At 52.3% G+C, this 18,731-nt stretch overlaps 7 protein-coding genes and 1 non-coding gene across 8 annotated transcripts; 5 read left to right on the top strand and 3 right to left on the bottom strand.

Moving 5' to 3' along the window:
- Positions 1–1,836: 1,836 nt before the first annotated feature.
- On the top strand, positions 1,837–7,008 carry NFIA_103020 (uncharacterized protein; the record flags this gene model as incomplete). Its single annotated transcript, XM_001266713.1, has 4 exons — positions 1,837–1,887; positions 2,037–5,318; positions 5,383–6,792; positions 6,853–7,008. 4 exons carry the CDS (start codon positions 1,837–1,839, stop codon positions 7,006–7,008), a joined length of 4,899 nt encoding a protein of 1,632 aa, XP_001266714.1.
- A 668-nt stretch (positions 7,009–7,676) lies between these two features.
- On the top strand, positions 7,677–8,681 carry NFIA_103030 (putative metallo-beta-lactamase domain protein; the record flags this gene model as incomplete). The annotated part of the gene is made up of 3 exons (XM_001266714.1): positions 7,677–7,792; positions 7,852–8,443; positions 8,493–8,681. 3 exons carry the CDS (start codon positions 7,677–7,679, stop codon positions 8,679–8,681), a joined length of 897 nt encoding a protein of 298 aa, XP_001266715.1.
- Positions 8,682–8,867: 186 nt separating this feature from the next.
- Positions 8,868–9,854, bottom strand: NFIA_103040 (uncharacterized protein; the record flags this gene model as incomplete). Its single annotated transcript, XM_001266715.1, has 1 exon — positions 8,868–9,854. One exon carries the CDS (start codon positions 9,852–9,854, stop codon positions 8,868–8,870), a length of 987 nt encoding a protein of 328 aa, XP_001266716.1.
- Positions 9,855–10,250: 396 nt separating this feature from the next.
- On the top strand, positions 10,251–11,310 carry NFIA_103050 (putative haloacid dehalogenase-like hydrolase; the record flags this gene model as incomplete). The annotated part of the gene is made up of 5 exons (XM_001266716.1): positions 10,251–10,378; positions 10,501–10,533; positions 10,591–10,800; positions 10,870–11,032; positions 11,101–11,310. The coding sequence occupies 5 exons, from the start codon at positions 10,251–10,253 to the stop codon at positions 11,308–11,310; spliced, it is 744 nt and encodes a 247-aa protein (XP_001266717.1).
- A 396-nt stretch (positions 11,311–11,706) lies between these two features.
- NFIA_103060 (zinc knuckle domain protein) lies at positions 11,707–13,686 on the bottom strand (the record flags this gene model as incomplete). The annotated part of the gene is made up of 2 exons (XM_001266717.1): positions 11,707–12,627; positions 12,727–13,686. The coding sequence occupies 2 exons, from the start codon at positions 13,684–13,686 to the stop codon at positions 11,707–11,709; spliced, it is 1,881 nt and encodes a 626-aa protein (XP_001266718.1).
- A 1,078-nt stretch (positions 13,687–14,764) lies between these two features.
- Positions 14,765–15,458, top strand: NFIA_103070 (ORMDL family protein; the record flags this gene model as incomplete). The annotated part of the gene is made up of 3 exons (XM_001266718.1): positions 14,765–14,897; positions 14,996–15,354; positions 15,405–15,458. 3 exons carry the CDS (start codon positions 14,765–14,767, stop codon positions 15,456–15,458), a joined length of 546 nt encoding a protein of 181 aa, XP_001266719.1.
- Positions 15,459–16,483: 1,025 nt separating this feature from the next.
- Positions 16,484–16,567, bottom strand: NFIA_103080. Its single transcript has one exon. It is a non-coding gene; the product is annotated as a tRNA-His (tRNA).
- A 325-nt stretch (positions 16,568–16,892) lies between these two features.
- Positions 16,893–18,614, top strand: NFIA_103090 (uncharacterized protein; the record flags this gene model as incomplete). Its single annotated transcript, XM_001266719.1, has 2 exons — positions 16,893–16,995; positions 17,053–18,614. 2 exons carry the CDS (start codon positions 16,893–16,895, stop codon positions 18,612–18,614), a joined length of 1,665 nt encoding a protein of 554 aa, XP_001266720.1.
- Between the last annotated feature and the right edge of the window lie 117 nt (positions 18,615–18,731).

Genomic DNA, 18,731 nt, shown 5'->3' on the forward strand with positions numbered 1-18,731 from the left:
TGGGGAAACTGCATTGAATCAACCAACCACATCACGGGCGTTAAAGGTGGGATGTGATGAGTTGGCGGGCATATGGAGCCGTCACGCCCAATGATGCAGAGGACACGAGGGTCGTCCTGGAGATGGCTGATCGGCCTTTGGTAGGTGTCAGATTTTCCATCGGATTGGGTATTGATTCAGCATGAGGAAATGAGTTTCTGAGAGTGTGTTGTTGCCATGAGCCAGTGCCGGTAGTTCCTGGAGAGCGGGTCCTGATCCCGCGCCGACGGTGGATACTCAGAGTTTGTGTTCTTGTTTTGGACGTAGATAAACCTCACCACCCAGTCTGATGTTGAACGGCTCCGAAAGAGTTCAGATCATCCGTGGTAGGATGGACATTATTGTGTCTTTGCTGGTGACCGCTCTGTCGTCAAACTGACGACTCGAGATACTCTGGTCGCTGAATTCCAATTAGAGGTTCTTCTGTACCACCAGCACAGGATCTTCAGAGCACGAGCCTGAGAGGCAATGAATGATACTGATCGGCTACTATCTGACTCTTTCGAGAATTGCCCGAGTCGTTCTCTCCTTTCGGAAAGTAATTATTGATGGCAGATTCAAAATTTATTACGAACGATAGTGTGATGTGCGCCGCAGACCGGGACACAGCTCTATATAATAATGCAACTGTAGAAGGATAGCAACTACAGTACAACGTAAATGTGATCTCAAACGACATCAGGACACACAGACTGAGATAATTTTTATACAAGATACTCTGTACAAAGTCCATGGAGCGTTCAATGAGACAGTAACAATTCCCTCAGGCTGAGTCTGTGTCCTGTACAATTGTCCCAGCCACCTTGCAGGGTGACGAGATTGGGCGTCACCTCGTAGCCTTGCCAATTTAGAACTGTAACGATAGCTTTTGTTTCCGCCTATTACAGTGAGTGCTACTACTCGGACTAGGTACGGAGTATATACCTTGCATTACTCCAAGGGGACATGGACTCATCCGAGAAAGGGCCTCATATATACAATTGTAGGATGGGAAAGGGGCAGAAACATTGGAAAAGTAAAGTAGAAGTTTAAGGGTAGGAAAATGAAGGACAATATTCACCTTCGAGGTTCCTTCCGATTTAAATAATAATTGGCGTTCAAAATTCAACACGATTCAAGAACAGCCGTCGCTGCTTGTGTGTTGCCGCTAGATAATAATCTGGTTTTCTGATCCTCGGCCAGCTGGCCAGCTATCATCATCCCATCAACACTAGGTTAACTAGCTAGCTAGATAGATCTTGCCTTCTGTCTGCTCCAGCCTTCGTCTTTTTTCCCTTGTCTTTCTGGTTTTCTCTCATCTTCCTCGTTTGCTTGCTTTCTGTCTGGTTGATCACTGTTACTTTTTTACCTTCTGAAAGACCATGATCGCAGCTTCAATCTTAGAAACAGCGAGCCTGTGACTTTTTCGTCTCCACCAACTTATGCGCCAGATCTCCCTGTTAGATACGGTCTGGGGAGCGGGCTCTCTTATCGGTCAAGCTCTATCTATTTTCTACTGTACGCACGTCCATACCTACAAGCTACAGCTGCTGCTACCATCAAGTGAGGGATCGCCGTAGTCTAGCGGCGACATTCAAAAGTCGAGTTAACGTCTGTCGTCTCGTTCGCTTGTCTGTTCGACTTTCTGGTTTTATTGCTGTCTGCTTGATTTCATTCTCAATTTGCTCTACATTGGTACGCTTGGACTCCTTTTCCTTTTCTCTGCTTCTTGTGGTACTAGACCACTCATCTTCCCTGGAACAATTCACTTGCCTGCCTCACTCTCTCCCGACCCCACCACATCACCGTCCATACTGCATGTCTACAATCTGTAGTGACAAACCATCGTTCAGCTCTCTGGATCTCGGTGTCAGCCCCTCGTCATCCTTCCCGATTGCCTCCATTACCTCGTCAATCCCCTTCAATTTTCCCTTACCCTCAGAAGTATCTCGACAAAACAGACACAGACTACTATGATCTTCTCTGGCTGAGGACCTCACGTACTGGTTCCTACCAAGATGGGTGTCGACACCCGCAGGCCGATCTTGCCCGCCCCCACTGAATCCATCGTCGATACCACTGGCGGCAGTGCTACAGGGACCGATTTAGCCACTGACATCTCTCGACGCACAGACAAGACGTCGTACTCAATCCCTGACGACGGAAGCCCCGTAATCATCTCCACCCGGCGGAGACACCGTGACCGGTGCGACGATTCCAAACTGTCTCGCTCATCGCATCACTCCCAGACCTCCCTTCTTATCGAGTACTTCGAAGGAGGGAAGGGTTCTGGTTCTTTGACTTCGCGGCCAAGCGTCCGTGTTCGAGTGACTCCGTCGTCAGCTCGGAAGGCGAAAGAGCAAAAAGATCATATCCAGATCAGCGAGTCGAGCGGGAACCGAAAGCCGGTTTACTCGCGCCGCATTTCATTCAGCTCCCCTTCGAAGCACAAGTCACTGGTAGAGCCAGATGATAACAGCATCTCTTCCTCCAACTCTGCTATTGACGAGAACCACCACTCGTCTCGGCATCCCCCAGTGGAAATCGAATTCGTGAATCGGGACCAGGGCAGTGAGCTGTCCAGCCTTTCGCGGGACAGGTATATCCAGCCGACATCGGATATCTCGTCGATGCCCGCGGATAGCATGCTCGAAGCCTCCTCTGCTGGCCCACGACGCAAACGAAGCTCGAGTCTTGAGAGGAAACACGATCACGAAACCAAGGACTATCTCAAGACGCCGACCCGCCAGAGAAGCCGCAGTCTGAGTACGGAGAGGATCGCTCATCGAGTAGCTGAGAAATTGAGCAACGATCCACGCGACCGCGCCACCAGCAAGAAAAGCAGAGCCTACCGAGACGACGACATGGCGAGTCCTGAGTCCAGTCTGTTGAGCGCTTCAGCTGTTTCTCACCGCAAGTCCGGCGACCAATACTCTTTCCGGTCGGGAACTTCCAAGTCATCCCTCAACAATCCAAAACTGCTGGAGACGGTTGAGGACGCGATCAGAAGATTGATTTTGCCCGAGTTGAAGGAACTCAAAAAGGATCAAAAGGTCATCTCAAACACTTCCAAATTTGAACGTGATCTCAATGCTTCCCATACCTCCTCTGCCAGTTCTCGGTCTCGGGATGAGCTGGGTCGGCGTCTGTCCAAGCATGCCAGTGCGCCAGATGTCATGAAACCAAAAGTTGTCCTGAACAAGAATAGCAAGGACGAAGGGATCATACTCTCGGGCGAGCCGCTGCCGGCAACGAAGGAGCGCCGCACAAGCAAGGATAGCGAGAAGAAACTCGAACCGACCTATGCAGTCTGGGGCAATCGCCCCGAGCTGACCGAACAAGACAAGTTGCGGAGACAGAAAAGCAAAGGATTGCGCCATGCGGAAAAGGCCGCAATTGTAGGCACTGCATTGACCGCGGCCGCTCTGAGACGGCATGAATCGCAGTCCAGCATCGATAAGGATGAAGGCAGAAGAAGTGACGACAAAGACCGCGCCGAGGGGATCAATGAAACGGAGCTCGTTTTCCAGAGACATAACGTGGCGCCCATGCCGTTGCGCAGTGCCGTCGAGACGGAATTGACCCGGGACTCTCTGTTGTCTCAACGAAGCGCAGAGACTGAAACTCCACACAAAGAAAGCAGAGTCCAGGACGTATCTCGCAGCTCGCCCTTGCAAGTTAATTCTCCTATCTCTCGCACTCCCAATCGGACACCCTTGGGCTCGCGGCATGAATTGGCGCTGAAACACAGCAACCTCTCACACCACGACCTCTCATTGCACAGCACTTCAAATCCTTCCCTTCCTGATCGGGATCACTCGCCCGTCAGCGAGGCTGCTGCTGGGGCTATTGCTGCTGCGGCAGCGGCTAACCTCTTAGACGTCCATTCCGACCGTCGAGACTCCGGCTTCAACAACGACTTGCGCCGACGCACGCTCAGCCCTATCCAGAGCGTAGCCAGCTATCAGAGTGACTCTCAATCCCAGCAGTATGCCAATCAGCATGAGCAACATGAATATTCTGAGGGCGAGAGGGAGCTGGAGCCGCGACTGTCGATTGAATCGCTCTCCTCGGCGCCAAGCACGAGTCTCGCGCGGTCAACACGACCAGACGGCTTGACAAGTCATAGTGAGATTCTAAAACATCGGGACGAAATTGATCACGAGTTGGGATATGAGGAAACGCCAAGGCTAACACCCCAGAACGAGAGGTGGCATGAAGGCTCGGAGTTAGACGGGCCCAATAACCGACACTCTACGGCAGACACTATTGACAGCGAGGGCAAACGGTTGACCAATTACACTGATGAAAGCGAAGTCAGCTACATAAAGAAAATTGACCAGGGCCAGCGTGTTGCTCAGGGGATCGGTGCAAATCCTCAATACGTCCAACCTATTGCCGTTGAATCAGCGGTTGCTTCGCTCCTTGATCCTTCAATTCTGGATACCAAGTCGAATCAGTCAGGCGGGAACCTTTCACAGCAGAATCTGCCTCGCATACAAGACGACCGCAGCCCTGACTCGCACCAGCAGACAGCCAATAGGTCTCGCCAGGGTAGCCCTCTCAAGCAACGCCAAGATACATCCAGTCCGGATGAGACATCTTTCCCGAGAAGAATGGGCGCCACATCGCCTCCCCAAAGTGTGGCTCAGTCGCTTGAGGATCGAACCCAATCGCCTCAAATATATGCTGATGAGCCCCGCAGTGCAGGAAGTCCCATAGGTGATGGTCGCGACGTGAGCCCCGACTCTGAATCGGAAATCAATACAAATCCTTCCATCATCCAAGGTCCGATAGGGAGTGTTGCTCAGGATAGCAACTGGACGTATCACCAGACACCGCCAAAGGGTGATCAGTCGCCGCATTACCACGAGTATGCTGACGCGGGTGCCGGTAGAGCGGGCCTAGGAGTAGAGTCTATGGATCACCATGGTTACAACAAGGATTACTACGCTGCGGACGACTATGGACCTGACAGCTACTTTGATCAACCGTATGGTGGTGGTCACATGTTCGGCTCGCCTTTGGGTGCCAAAGACGAGGGCTATGTATCGGCCGCCAATCCTCTGTCACCAGGTGCCGATACTCCCGAGCCCGTCAGTAAGGGATTTGGTGGAATCGATGCCAATGGCATGGGCCTTTTCGACACTCCCCTGGAGGCCGACGACCCAACCGGGCCTTCTCACCAGAGGAACCTAAGTGGCTATTCACACGGCATTGGTTCTCCTCTGTACGATAGCGCTACAGGGAGAGGGATCGACAGAATCCAGTCAAAAGATATCATTGCCCTTATGGATCATGTAAGCATCCTTTTCCCCTCTCTTTTCAAATTACAGAACACTCACTAACCTCTCCACTAACTAGCTCACTGTTCGTGACGCTCAGCGTAATGCCAGGGATACTGAGATCCTGGTGACTCTCGTCAGAAGTGCAGCGGAGATGCGCAATTCATTCGAGGAAATGAAGAAGTTCATCGCTCAACAGGACGGCATGATCATGGAGGCCAGCGACAAGCAGCATGAACGTGTATACAAAGCTATCGGTGGACCGCGCCCACTACCTACTAGCGGCTCAAGAAACTTCCGCCAGGCTGCGGAAGATATGGAGGACATGCGTTCGAAGCGAAAGAGCATATTCAAACGGGCGCTCAAGGGGCTGAGTCTCAAGTCTTCGAATGATTTGGCCAAGATCGAGGAGATGCTGGAACAGCTTCTCGAGGAGGTCGAAGCCCTGCGCGCAGGTCAGGACGACAGATTCGCCCGCAGTGTCAATCGAACAGCGAGTGTTGATCCGGAAGGGTATGAGCCTGAGGGTCTCGCCGGTTCTGGCTCTCCAGGAACAGGGTACCTCTCAACATCTTCTCGACCTCTCCAGGAATCTCGTAGCGATGGACAAAGAAGAGAGCTCGAGAACCGCGTCAGCACCGTCCCGGAAGGCGATGAGGACGACGATTACGACGATCGCGGAGAGTTTTTGAGCCCGAACATGCCGTCCCAGGAGAACGCGGATGGACATCGTGAGAGGGCTGAGTCTGCGCCTCTTTCAACTCCACCTCGAATGCCGGTGGCTTCGGGCGCTCTCAGCAACGAGACTAGCCCGAAGACGGAAAAGGCACGCAAACACAAGTCGAGCAGCTCTTCCTTCTTTCCCAAGATCTCCCGATGGTCGAAAACCACCGCATCTTCCATGGGAGATAATATCCGCAACAGCCTCCAACCCGGACGCAAGGAACGCCCTTACTTCGATGCGTCACGTTCTGGATCCGATATCAACGGGCCATACAAGGCGGCTGACTGGTACGATCCGGAAGGCGATGACCGACTGCGGTCCAACTACACCCTAAACGACCAGCAGCAGGAGAATCGACCTCCGTCGCCTCTCGTCCCATCACAGGTTTCTGAGGCTCCGAAGTACCGCGCTCATCGCGACAGTCTCGATCTGCAGCATCCCCAACCACGCCAAGGCCCTACCGGGCGCTACCAATCTCAGCTAGAGACCCAGGCGCAGATTTACGGAATGCCAATGACCGGGGCGACTTCGGATCAATGGGGTTCCAATCCCAGCATGTCTGCCACTAATCCGAATCAGAATCGGTACAGTGGCGCCAGTCGACTTTCACCAATCTCGGATACTGGCTACTCGCAAACAAGTTCGAGAGCTGGGCAACAGGGGCCCCCGAGACCTCCCAAGATCATGGACGAGGGTCCACTCGTCCCTGAGAGGCCTCCCAAGATTAAGGAGGAGCGATCATACGCGGAGCGTGTTGCCTCCCAGGTGAGCTCCCTTTGTCTACCACATTAGGAACGAGAATAATACTAATTATCTTACCTGCAGAGTTCTGCTATGCGTTCTCCACGTGGCACGCCTTCTCCGCGCAAACCTACCGGGCCTCGACCTCTCAACTCAGGCTCCCAATACAGCCCGAACCGCAGGAAGAGGAGTCAGTATCGAGCAAGCCCCGACCAGGTTGACGTTGAACACGACCATTGATCGGTTGTCACGCAACATCACTCAGACAAAGGCTTGAGTGACGCTTCCAAGACGCTACCCAATCTCAGCTAGAGATTGTGATTCTTGTGCTGATCAATGTCTAATGACCTTAATGACCTTTGCACTTGAACATTTACCTGATAATTTGACGATCCCAGCGTTCCTGCATATCACATCTGCAGCCTCTTTTTGCCCTACCTGATGACTTTTGGTGAAACGGATTCAGGTTGTAAACATTGATTTAATGGCATTACCTGTATTTTTTCTGTCCTATTTGCGCGCGAATGATCCCCTACTCTCTTCACCTTCCTGCATACTTTGTTTTTTAGCAGACCAGTCTTGTCGGTCGCTTGTGACCATGCTGGTGATGAATGTACTTCGCAGTCACATGCATAGCCTGGACATAAAAGCATGGTTGAACCCCAGCTCTTCACACCAGTCACTCTTCCACTTAAGAGATCCAGCACTCGAATTCATGGTTCTGACACGATTATCAAAGACTGTGGCCATCATAGATGCAGTGCGAAATCGAAATGCGGGGTAAGTTATCAAGAACGACATCATCCCCTCACCTGATCTCCCCCGTCTCTAGAACCTCCGAACTTCTCTCAACCACAGCGACAACAACATTACTTTTAGGATAAGAGACAACCTTTTGGACCGCAAACATGCCTGACTCGCTGGACCTCATTATGTGTTCCACCTGCGGAACACAGTACGATACCACCTCCGAGTCCTCCTGTAAGATCTGCGACGATCCACGCCAATACCTCCCTCCAACAGGGTAGGCATCGCACCCAGCCTCACTTACAAGTAAGGTATCTACTAACATTGTCAGTGAAGCCAATCCTGGACAACCCTCCGCACTCTACAATCAGCAAACCAATGCCACAACGACTTCGCCCCCGATCCGGACCACCCGGACTCACTGATAACCATCCACACAAGCCCCAAAGTCGGCATCGGCCAGCGCGCCTTCCTCTGCCGCACAGCCCACGGCAACGTCCTCTGGGACTGCCTCTCCTACATCGACGAGGACACAATCCGCCGGATCAACGAGCTAGGCGGCCTCGCCGCGATCGTCATCTCGCATCCGCACTTCTTCGGCGCGAATGTGCACTGGGCGGAGGTGTTCGGGTGTCCTGTCTACATCGCAACGGAGGATAAGGAGTGGGTAATGCGCAAGTCCGAGAGGCAGGTGTTCTGGGAGGGAAGGGAGTTACGGATCCCCTTGCCGGGTAAAGGTGATGGCGATGCGGACCTGGTGGCGGTGAAGACGGGGGGTCATTTCCCCGGTAGCTCGGTGCTGTGGTTCAAACCGTTGAGGAAGTTGCTGGTTGCGGATTCGATCGCGGTTGTGCCGAGTGGCGTTTATCATAAGGATCGAGTGCCGGGTACGGCGTCGTATACGTTCATGTGGTCGTATCCCAACATGGTCTGTGCTTCTTGCTTGGTTGTTGGTATAGGCTGAACTGACTGGACAGATTCCCCTGCCGCCGGACGCGGTGCTCAATATCTGGAAGGCTATCAAGCACACAGAGTTCGATGATGCTCACGGTGCCTTTGTCGGTTGGGACACGCATGGCGACAGCAAGAAGCGGGTTCTGGAGAGTGCAAAGATCTACGTTCGGGCAATGGGATATCTGGACCATGCCATACACCAAGAACAGTAGCCCTGTTGCTCTGTTGTTTTTGGATGAATTCTTGCTGATTTGAATTATGGAATCGGGTATTAACCTGAATACTAACCCTGTTTCTGACACATGAGACTCCAAGTAATGATGAAAACACGCTTAACTCTCCATTATCCCAGCCTGGAAAAGAGAAACCAAGAGCAGAACAGACAATCCAAGGTCCCATCAAACATCCGAAAACGGCCTGACAGATGTTGTTCCTCGGCCTCTTATATGATGTGGTGCTGTCGCAAGCGAACTAAACTCCAGTCCATCACTGATGGGGAATTTTCCAGGAAAACTTTCCACCGAGTGGGTTGCTCGCAAAGTCTCCATTTCAAGCAGAGTCTGGTCGTTCACAGAGTCATCGGTCACTCGAGGCTGCTGTCCATCCGTGGACTCCATTGACATTGGCCGACTGGTAGTGCTGAATTGTGGCCTGCCAGACACAAGCTTGGCATACTGTGCCGCCGAACCTGCCATATGCTGCTGCATACTCGAGGAACGCGAGTACATTCTGCGCACAGAAGTACTTTTTATCGTCGTGTTGGAGTAAAGCGAATCGCTGCCGGCCGCTGGAATCATTGAGTCCATACCGCTTTCCGATTTCTTTTTGGCGAGCTCTGCCTCGCGATCCACGAGTCCCTGAGACATGCGGACTGCAGGCTCGATACTGGAGGACACTTGCATCAGCAGGCTGTTCTGGTTGGACGATGTCCTCTCGGTAGACTCTGCTTCCACCGCATTTGTCGGTCTGTGGGACTGCTGAATCGAAATCGAATTCGTTGCGATGGAGGTTAAGGGAAGGTCGTTGGAGAAGAAGTTCCCGATAACCGGTACGTAGTAGCTTTCCGGGATTGAAGATAGAAAGATCCGTACGATTTGCTGCTCTCTGCGATGAATGGCTCCCCGAACCGGGTGCCATGCTGCTGCTTGCTCTATGCGAAAGACCAGCGCCACAGCATGCAGCATCTTCAGCGTCAACAGTGCTCCTATTAGCTTGAGAGCCTGTGCCAGACTGATAGCTATAGGTTCATGTTTCTGAGACAGGTCCTTGGGTGCTGAGGTCGCCATGAATGCGGTCCTTGAGATGAAGCGGTGTGCTGCGACAGGATATGTCACAAAGATGAATATAGAGCAGAGAGGCCATAAAAGAACCGAAATACAATTCATTATACAAAGAAGTAAGAGTTCCTGTTTCAGGGAATTGAGAAAAGTAGCAAGCTGTATTCGGAGGAAGGAGCAACCAGCAATGGCATTTTCAGCATATGGGATAATGTCCCAAGAAGATCAGTAACGTAGGTCGACTTGTAAAATATCACCCGGCCTCAATGGTATCTTCTGCACCTTAAGCATCATGGACATCGATCTATCACTCCAGATGCTCTTCTTGGAAGTGCCGCTAGTCCTGTGTACTGCCACTGCCTATCTCCTCGCATCTCCCCCGATCACGTCACTTGATTCGATCCTCACCACCATACCTTAGATCTCCCCGCACACAAACAACAACTATTCCATTCTATGCTTGCATCTCGTACTTTCAGCCGATCCTCATCTTCAGTCGTCTCAATGGCACTCTCACTTGAGAATTATGCCCTCCGACAACGACGCTTCGCTCCCCTCAATCCAGCCCTCGCGGAACCTTCTGATGCGCCTCGGTTGAAAGGAATTGTGTTCGATGTTGACGGGACACTATGGTGAGACCTCTACTATATAGATAGATCAATCTGGCATATTCTTCTTTATTGTGATCCGAGAGATACACTTCACTCTCATCCGAGCTCCAATAGAATGCTATAGTCTTAACTAACCGCAACAGCCTACCACAGAATTACATGTTTTCCGAGATGCGGTAAGGACTCATCACAAAACACCCAATTCAAAGGTATGCCGCCCTAACAGCTCCTAGTAAAGCTCTGGGCATCGACAAGAAAGTCGACATCCTGCATCATATTCGGGATCTTCCCACCGCTGCCGAGCGCACCGCGGCAGCCGAAAAAATCAAAGCCATCGAGCGAGAGGCGATGAAGCAACAGCAGCCTCAGCCAGGTCTGGTGGACCTGATGGACTACCTCCAGTCTCGGGGTTTGCATAGGGCCCTCTGTACACGCAACTTCGAGTGCGTTGAAGCCTTGCCTCTGCTTTGTAGTCACTCCTGTAGAGTAGCTGACCGCGCTATGTATGACAGGGCGCCAGTGATGCATCTCTTACAGAATCACCTTCCTTCTCACGTTTTCCTACCCATCATTACGCGAGAAACACCTGGTCTACTTCCCAAGCCTGATCCTGCTGGGATTCTACATATTGCCCGAGAATGGGGGCTTGACAATCGCGCTGAGAATTTGATCATGGTAAGTCAGCACCTTCTTGATTCGCCTGTATCCAGAACCTAATTCTGTTTTCCTTGGTAATGTCGTAGGTTGGCGACAGCATTGATGATATGACTGCCGGTCATACGGCGGGCGCAGCGACTGTGCTGCTTGTCAACGAGCACAATACTCATCTCAAAGACCATGCTCATACAGACCTCTGTATCGAGCGTTTAGACGAGCTGATTGACATACTAGAAAACGGTTTCGTTGGTCACCGGGGAGGAGATAAGCCACCCACAAGTGACAGGGATGGATAGAGCATACAGAAGAGCCCTCGAGCCCTCGATCGTCACATAGTCTGATTTTGCATAAAGAGTAAACTGGTGTACTATACATATGCGGGGAGTATATACAGTCCGCGAATGGGATGCAAAGGCGTATTCTTAATGCCCTTATGGATATAGACTCATGAAAACATGGTCACGGTCATGGTGCCCGAATTGGGACATGATGGAATAATGCTATCTAACAAAGCCCCCAAGTCAAGACTCGAATAAAAAGTGGTAAACCCATATAACGCCATTGCCCTTAATACACCAACAATAGCCGCATGCAATATACAAGGTCATCTGGCAAGGTTGAGTCACTCACAGACTTTGGTAAGGTAGCAAGGCCCCTGCAGTTTCATGGGTATCGTTACACTGTCCATTTCATCACAGTCTGTATCTGTCCCAGTTCTTTTTCGCAGCACTCGGCATCGGACGATAGCCATCTCCGTTAGAAGTTCCGCTGGCACCACCTCTTTTGTTCCCACCACCCCGTCCGCCTCGACCGTCTCGACCCCCGCCGTTTCCTCCGCCTCTTGTCCGACGGGACGGCTCCGGTCGATTCCGAGGAGGCGAGCGAGGCGGCGGCTGCCGGCGATCATTGGCTCTACCCCGGCTCGAGCGCGCGTTGGGAGACAGGGAGCGCTGGCGGGAATTGTAGCCCCCATAGTCCTGACGGTCTCGGTACGTCTGGCGGGTATCCCGGTCCGAGGCGCGAGGGCCAGCGGGCGCAAGATTCTTGCCTCTCCCTATCCCGCTGCCGATTCGGATGTTGGGCCGGTTGGCGTTCGCGGTCGCGTTCCGACCGCCGGGTTGGCGGCCTGCCCTGGGCATCATGTCCTCGCTGTCTGAGGATGCCGAGGGCCGGTCGGCGCGGCCCCGGATTTGCATGCCGCTCTGGCCTCTTCGGGGGGCTGGTCCGCCTTGCCTGCCGCTGGTTACGGAGTTGATGTTGGTCACCATGTGGGGGTCGATGCCTCGGAGGGTGAATGATGAGGAGACCATCGATCGTGAGAGGGACGGGCAGTCGCCGACAAGGTGGCGGTTGCTGGTGCAGTGAGAGCATGAGATTGAGACTAGCACGGGCCCCGAGGGCAGTTCCTGCCGTGGGATCTTCCACATCATATCGCACTGGAATTCCAGGTGGCTAGATGATCCACAGAGATCGCAAGGTATCTCGGATGCGGAGCCTTTGAGAAGCGAGGAGCATTGTTCTTCATCGTGACCGCGTTCTCGACATCGTTGACATCTCCGCCAGGATGGACAGAATATGCTTTGGTGCTGGTTCCAGGCGCCACAATGTACGCACTATAGGTAGTCAGTAATCGCATTTGATAGATTGCAGTAGACTGTGTGTGTCATGGGGGGTATATATCTGACACTCAGTCGAATGTTTCGAGAACATACCTCTTTGGAAGGACACACTGCTGCAAGATGTCCCTCTTTTAAGCACTCAGTGCACGATATTGGCAGTTGAAGGTTGATGTCATTGATTTCGCGGTCATAGAACAAGCACCTAGCCTGTATCTCCATATCATTTCGATCGAGATCCGCAAGTATTGTCGGTGCGACCGAGTACTTTTGGGAAAAGAGACGATGTGATTCTTCCTTCGATGTTGTCGATCGGTCGCCTGCGGCGATACCATTCACCGAAACAGGTTTTACTTCAGCAGACAAGCCATCTATTTGATCATTCTGATCGCCAATATTCAGCAATATAGAGTCATCAGCCTCGGAATCCAGAGAAACGGAGTCATCCGAATCTCCAGATTGATCAATGTCACTTGACTCTGCTGATGTCTCCTCGTCAAGCTCCCCTTCCTCCATGTCACCCTCGTTTTCAACCAACGTAACATCCTGATCGCCACCGTCGCTAGACACAGAAGCACTGCGACTGCGCCAGAATTTGTCGTTGACGGCCTTGAACTGAGAAGAAGCCTGTTTGTTCTCGCCCGTCCTGTCCGCTCGCCTGGATAGCGACGTTCTGATGCCACTCTTGCTCGTCTTGTTCCAGTTAATGGCAGGTGCCTGAGGATTCGTCCGCGCGGTATTCTGTTTCTCTGCATCGGACGTAGTGGATTTGCCGTCGCTATCGTCGTCGGACGAGTCAAAACCAGAGCTGGACGCGCTGTCCGGATCTACCTCTAGCGATGCTGCGGTGAAAGTAGCGCCTTGAGGGACGAAGTCTCGCACGTCCGGCACCGCAGATTTGCCATTTCTCCGTTGCCTTTTTCGAGGATTCGGGTTTGGATCCGACGAGTTGGGGCGCGACGAGTCGGTCGAGTCGTTCGAGTCGTTCAAGCGGCTACGCTGGACACCAACAGAGGCAGTTCGTGAGTCATTTTCATTATCGGAAGATCCCGTCATGATGCCTCATCGAGGGTTTGGGCGCCTGCGAGGGTTCAGGAAGTCGCCCGAGTGGTAAAGGTAATTAAGAGATGGGTGGACATTGTGCATTCTTGGGTTGTTTCCGATCGAGAAATTTTACGGTAGCCGATAGAGACCAGGAACGTCATTTGTCGCCTCTGATGGTCTACGGTGAGCGTGAGGATGACAATGAAGGACTGGAATCTATCTTGGAAACCATTGTTGGCCTGCTGTTGTGATGTTATCCACTGTGCATTGATTCAGTATTAATATGGAGCTGCAATTGAATATAGCTAACGGTTTGGAGATAACAGCTCCGGACGGCGTACGGAGGACTAGGAGATAGTGTGGCCTCAATTCCCATATGTATAGCCAGGGGGAGATAAAAATAACAATCCAGATTGACGAACATGTTTATTTTGTAGTTTATCGACGGAGCAGTCTAGAACACATCCAATATAGAAGCAATTGATGAGTTCCCGAGGTCTGGCCTCTGCACTAGTTGGTTGACCTTGTTCTATCTCTTCTTCACCATCTTCTGCTTCTCCTTGTGAATCTCCAATCTTTCTTCCTTCCGCCGACCTTCTCTTCTTTTTGCCCCTCGACTTCCAGCTACACGTCGACCCTCTCCCAAGGTTTTCTTGTCACTCACTGCTCGAATTTCCTTTTAGTTCTTTGGTCTATCATAGTATCGCCATTCATTGTATCCTTTCTCTTTGCTTTTGACCAGTCTCCAAGTCTTGTATTTGCCAACGGTGCAGTTGTTGTCTGCTGACTCCTGTGACCCATCATACTGCCGGTCCTCTAAGATCTTGCGGTCGGAAGTTCTGCGAGAGTCTCCATTCTCATTGGAAAGGAGTAAGATTCTTCAGGAAGAAAAAGAGAAGGCCTGCGTTCATTGGTGCTTCCTGGTCTTGCTTTTTCTGCACCTCCCGGCTTATCTCTGGCAACCTCTTCGACCTTGCTCCGTACATCCTGACGAAACACCGCCAAAGTGTCTTCCCTACTCGTTCCCCGTGCCATCTCCTTCCCTCCGGGAGTTGACACTGGTTCGCGCCGGTTGTCTCCGGACTCCAATATGTCTCAATCCAAGGCTGGTCGGAGGAGGAGATCGAGCAGTATCATCTACCAGGAGCCGCCGGAATCCATCGAGCATACCAGTGATCAGGCTGCCCTGCCGAACCTCAATGCTAACTGGGTCAATGCCAAGGGTACGTGAGCTACATATTGTGATACGAGCGAGTCTATGTGATTTGGAGGAACGCAGCTTGGTATGGGCAAACAGCTGACTCGAGCTCGTCAATTGCAGGTGCCTGGACAATCCATTTCGTTCTCATCATCGCCTTGAAGATCTTCTACGACATCATTCCTGGCGTCTCGCAGGAGACATCATGGACCCTCACAAATATCAGCTATATGTTCGGCTCCTTCATCATGTTTCACTGGGTGCGGGGTATTCCATTCGAGTTCAACGCTGGAGCATACGACAACCTCAACATGTGGGAGCAAATTGACAACGGGGACCAGTACACGCCAACAAAGAAGTTCCTCCTTTGTGTCCCCATCTGTCTCTTCCTGCTTAGCACACATTACACGCACTACGACTTGACATACTTCACTATCAATTTCCTGGCCACTCTGGGTGTTGTCATTCCAAAATTACCATTTGTATGTCCCCTCCGACTTGATCGCGCAGTCATCGCTAATCTGGTCCATAGTCACACCGTCTGCGGATAGGTCTCTTTTCCGACTTATCGGATGAGTCGACATAGTATCTCCTTGCTTACACTACCACTTGGCGTCTCAGTGTTTCCTTTTCCTTGTCTTTTACGAGCACCCCATTGCTTGCTATATTATTCTATTGGACAGCACCGTCTACGGGATCGACTTCTCTCTCCAGCTTTTCAACTACGCTTACAACAACTTCCTTATCTGCTGCATGTTCGTGGTGTGACTGGGGGTTGGGGGTAATTCAATAAAGAATACTTGATATATGAATCGGTGTGAGCCGAATTAGAGTGCGGCAAGGAGCAGTTGTTCCTTGTACTGCAATAAAGCCGTGTTTTACATACCTACGAGTCCATTATTAGCCTCATCTCATGCTTAGCCAACGCTTGACTGGTGAACCGCCATTTGCTTGCTGAGTTCGACCAGTCCAGGCCTCCATTATACGTACGGGTGTTAGAATGTGTCGGTTTTAGCTTATATAGACTACCTGGGCATATCGCCGCACTGCTTGTACATCCAGACGTCTCCGAGTCTATACCATAGTGGCCCTTCCATATGGCTGCGCGTGTTTCTGCAACTGTTGGGCTACGCCGAATAGCCTGACGCTAATTCCTAGACACGGAGAAAGTGAACCCAGCCAAGCCTCGGTCAGCTCAATGTTCGTATGGTGATCCGATCCGGGAGATGTTGCGTCCGAGACAGCGATTCAGATGTCTAAAACGCCGGCGATGTATGGTCTCTGTACGTGGCCAAGATGATATGATACTCTATGATATTACGAGCTTGGAGAATATATTGTTATCTATGTCCCATGTATCGCGTTGATGGAGCGGAGCACCATTTCCGCTGTCCTTTCATGTCGGTTAAATATATATTTTTGCGGTGCGGACAGAAGTCCGCGGTCAACGACGCGGCCACCCATGCCACTATGTTAGTGAGGTGAACTATAACTGTTAACTATAGAGAATGCATCAAGGAACAGGAAAGAGTAGAAAAATAAATGGAATGAGGAAGGCGATGCAAAAGGACACGGCAAAAAAATGAACAAATCAAGCCAGACGCCAGTGGTTGGCGCTGCTGGGAATCGAACCCAGGTCGAGACGGAGCTGTGGGGAGCCACAACGTCGCATGATAACCACTACACTACAGCACCTTGATTTGATGACAGGCCGGAGGATTCTTTGTTCGATATAGCAAGAGAACCCTCAGTACAAGAAATTGACGATTCGCATTTCCCTGCTTCACTGTAACCATCGGTATATGACGAAGGAGCCGGTCGCATTGGCAAATACGATGTTTGCGTACATCAGAATATAGAATATCGGCCGCCGCTTTCATAGCAGACCGTATATGGAACCCCTCCGATAAGCGTCGCGGGTTCGCGTTCACGCGCCTAATCTATAACCAAATTATGCGCTCACTGTCACCCACCTAGACACTCACCAGGTCAGCAAAGATCAACGCCGATGACGATAGCTATGGCCACAGAGGAAGGGGCGTCTCTGCCCCTATATCGCCCGACCAAGGCGATTCCTTACGAACTTGTCCAACATTGTGGCATATTCCTCGAAGAAAAGCTATGTTGGTTTGCCCGCTCACATATCATCGATGCCACCCACTGACAAAGAGCCGTACCAGACACACAAGCACTCAATCTTCTACTGAACATACTGTCGCCTGGTGCTATTGCCTCAGGACCCGTCTACGTCCCCTCCCCGCAGTACCTTGCAGTCGCAGCCACGTTTCTCGTCCACCCATCCACCACAAGCCGAGCCAAGACAGCAGAGGAGGAAGAGGCACCGAACGCAGCGCTGCGGCTGCTCCGGCTCACCAACACGCTTGTCGGACCGATTTCTGCCAGATTCACAGCGGCGTTTGCGTTCAATCACTTCGAGTCCTCGCGGCAGGGAAGGCGGCGGCGCGTAGAGGACGACGAGAACGCGAATGGCAATATCTCGAACGACGACGCGAGGACACTGCACATCGACATGTGCCAATCGGCATCTCTCTGGTCTCGCGCTGAAGACTTCTGGCATGCCGTAGGGTGGGCGTTCAACTGCTCTGTTCTACATCCGGAACGGTGGGCGCGATGGCAGATCTGGCTGCACTTCATGTGCGAGGTTCTCGAGGACGACTGGAACGAGCGGAAGAGGCAGTGCATGGGTGTTGCGGATGACGAAGCCCGTCGCGAAGTGCTCGAGAGAAGCTTGATTTTTCGGTACATCGCCGGCGGGAGCACGCCGTATGGGCGAAATCGAAGAATCCTACGAGCCATCTTCGCAGATGGCGGCTCGGCCTCCGTCAACGAATTCCGCGAGGTGTTCCACAACGAACTGAAAACGCTCAAGCGCGAGAGCAATAATATCAAAAAGCGCGAAGGCGAAGTCAACATCGACGAGGACCAGTTCGGCGACTACCTGTCCAAAGACGAGGACGAGGACGGGTCCGAAGCAACAGACCCCGCGGCGCCAGCCCCGGCCAGACGTACAACACGTCAATCCAAGCGCAGCAGACGAGGCGCCCCCCCAAAAGACACCCCAACCGCCGACGCAGTCTCCGCCGACTCGCCCAGCACCGTCCAGGTGCACGGCGGCGTCTCCCTCCTCGGCGGCTTCCCATCCCTCGCCCTCCGCCAACGCCTCCTGCACCTCCTCTCCGCCGTCTCCGAGGACCTCCCGGCCTCCTTCACCACCCTCGAGGAACTCTACCACCTCTTCGTCGAAAATATCCGCCACCTGCCCCTCCCCATCTACCAAGCGTTCGTGAGCCCCTTCGTCCTCCCGCATTTCTCCGCCGCCGCGCAGACCACCCTCTGCGAGTTCCTGCTGTTCCGGATGCGCGAGAACGCAGCCCCGGACACAGACGAGGAGTATCTGAACCAGGCGAAGCTGGAGGAATGTTTCCTGCCCTTTGCGGCTAGCACGCCGAGCATCGTCGATAATGCCAAGATGTCCATCGCGCTGGAGTCGCTTCTGGTGCTCCTGGCGGATAGTGATATGCTGACTGTCACGCCGGAGCTGAAGGCTGCGGTGCAGGATGGGATCATGGCCCGGGCGGAGAAGGTCCAGGTGGAAACGAGGAAGAACCAGAGTAGTCGCAAGACGGAGGATATCGAGTGGTGTTGGCTGCTGGAGAGTGGTGAGCGGTTGATGTTTCTGGTGGATGAGGTTCTTTCGCGGAAGGGTGCTTCTGCGAAGTAAGTTCCCATGATTGGCACGCTGTTTCTATATCTTTAATGTCTCTATTTCATGATACCCCTGCGTCGCATCGGCAGTGTCTAGTTTTGATGTCAATTGATTCACCTAAACATGGTATCT

The sequence above is a fragment of the Aspergillus fischeri genome, genomic scaffold (assembly GCF_000149645.3).
Source record: "Aspergillus fischeri NRRL 181 1099437636245 genomic scaffold, whole genome shotgun sequence".
Classification (NCBI taxonomy): domain Eukaryota; kingdom Fungi; phylum Ascomycota; class Eurotiomycetes; order Eurotiales; family Aspergillaceae; genus Aspergillus; species Aspergillus fischeri.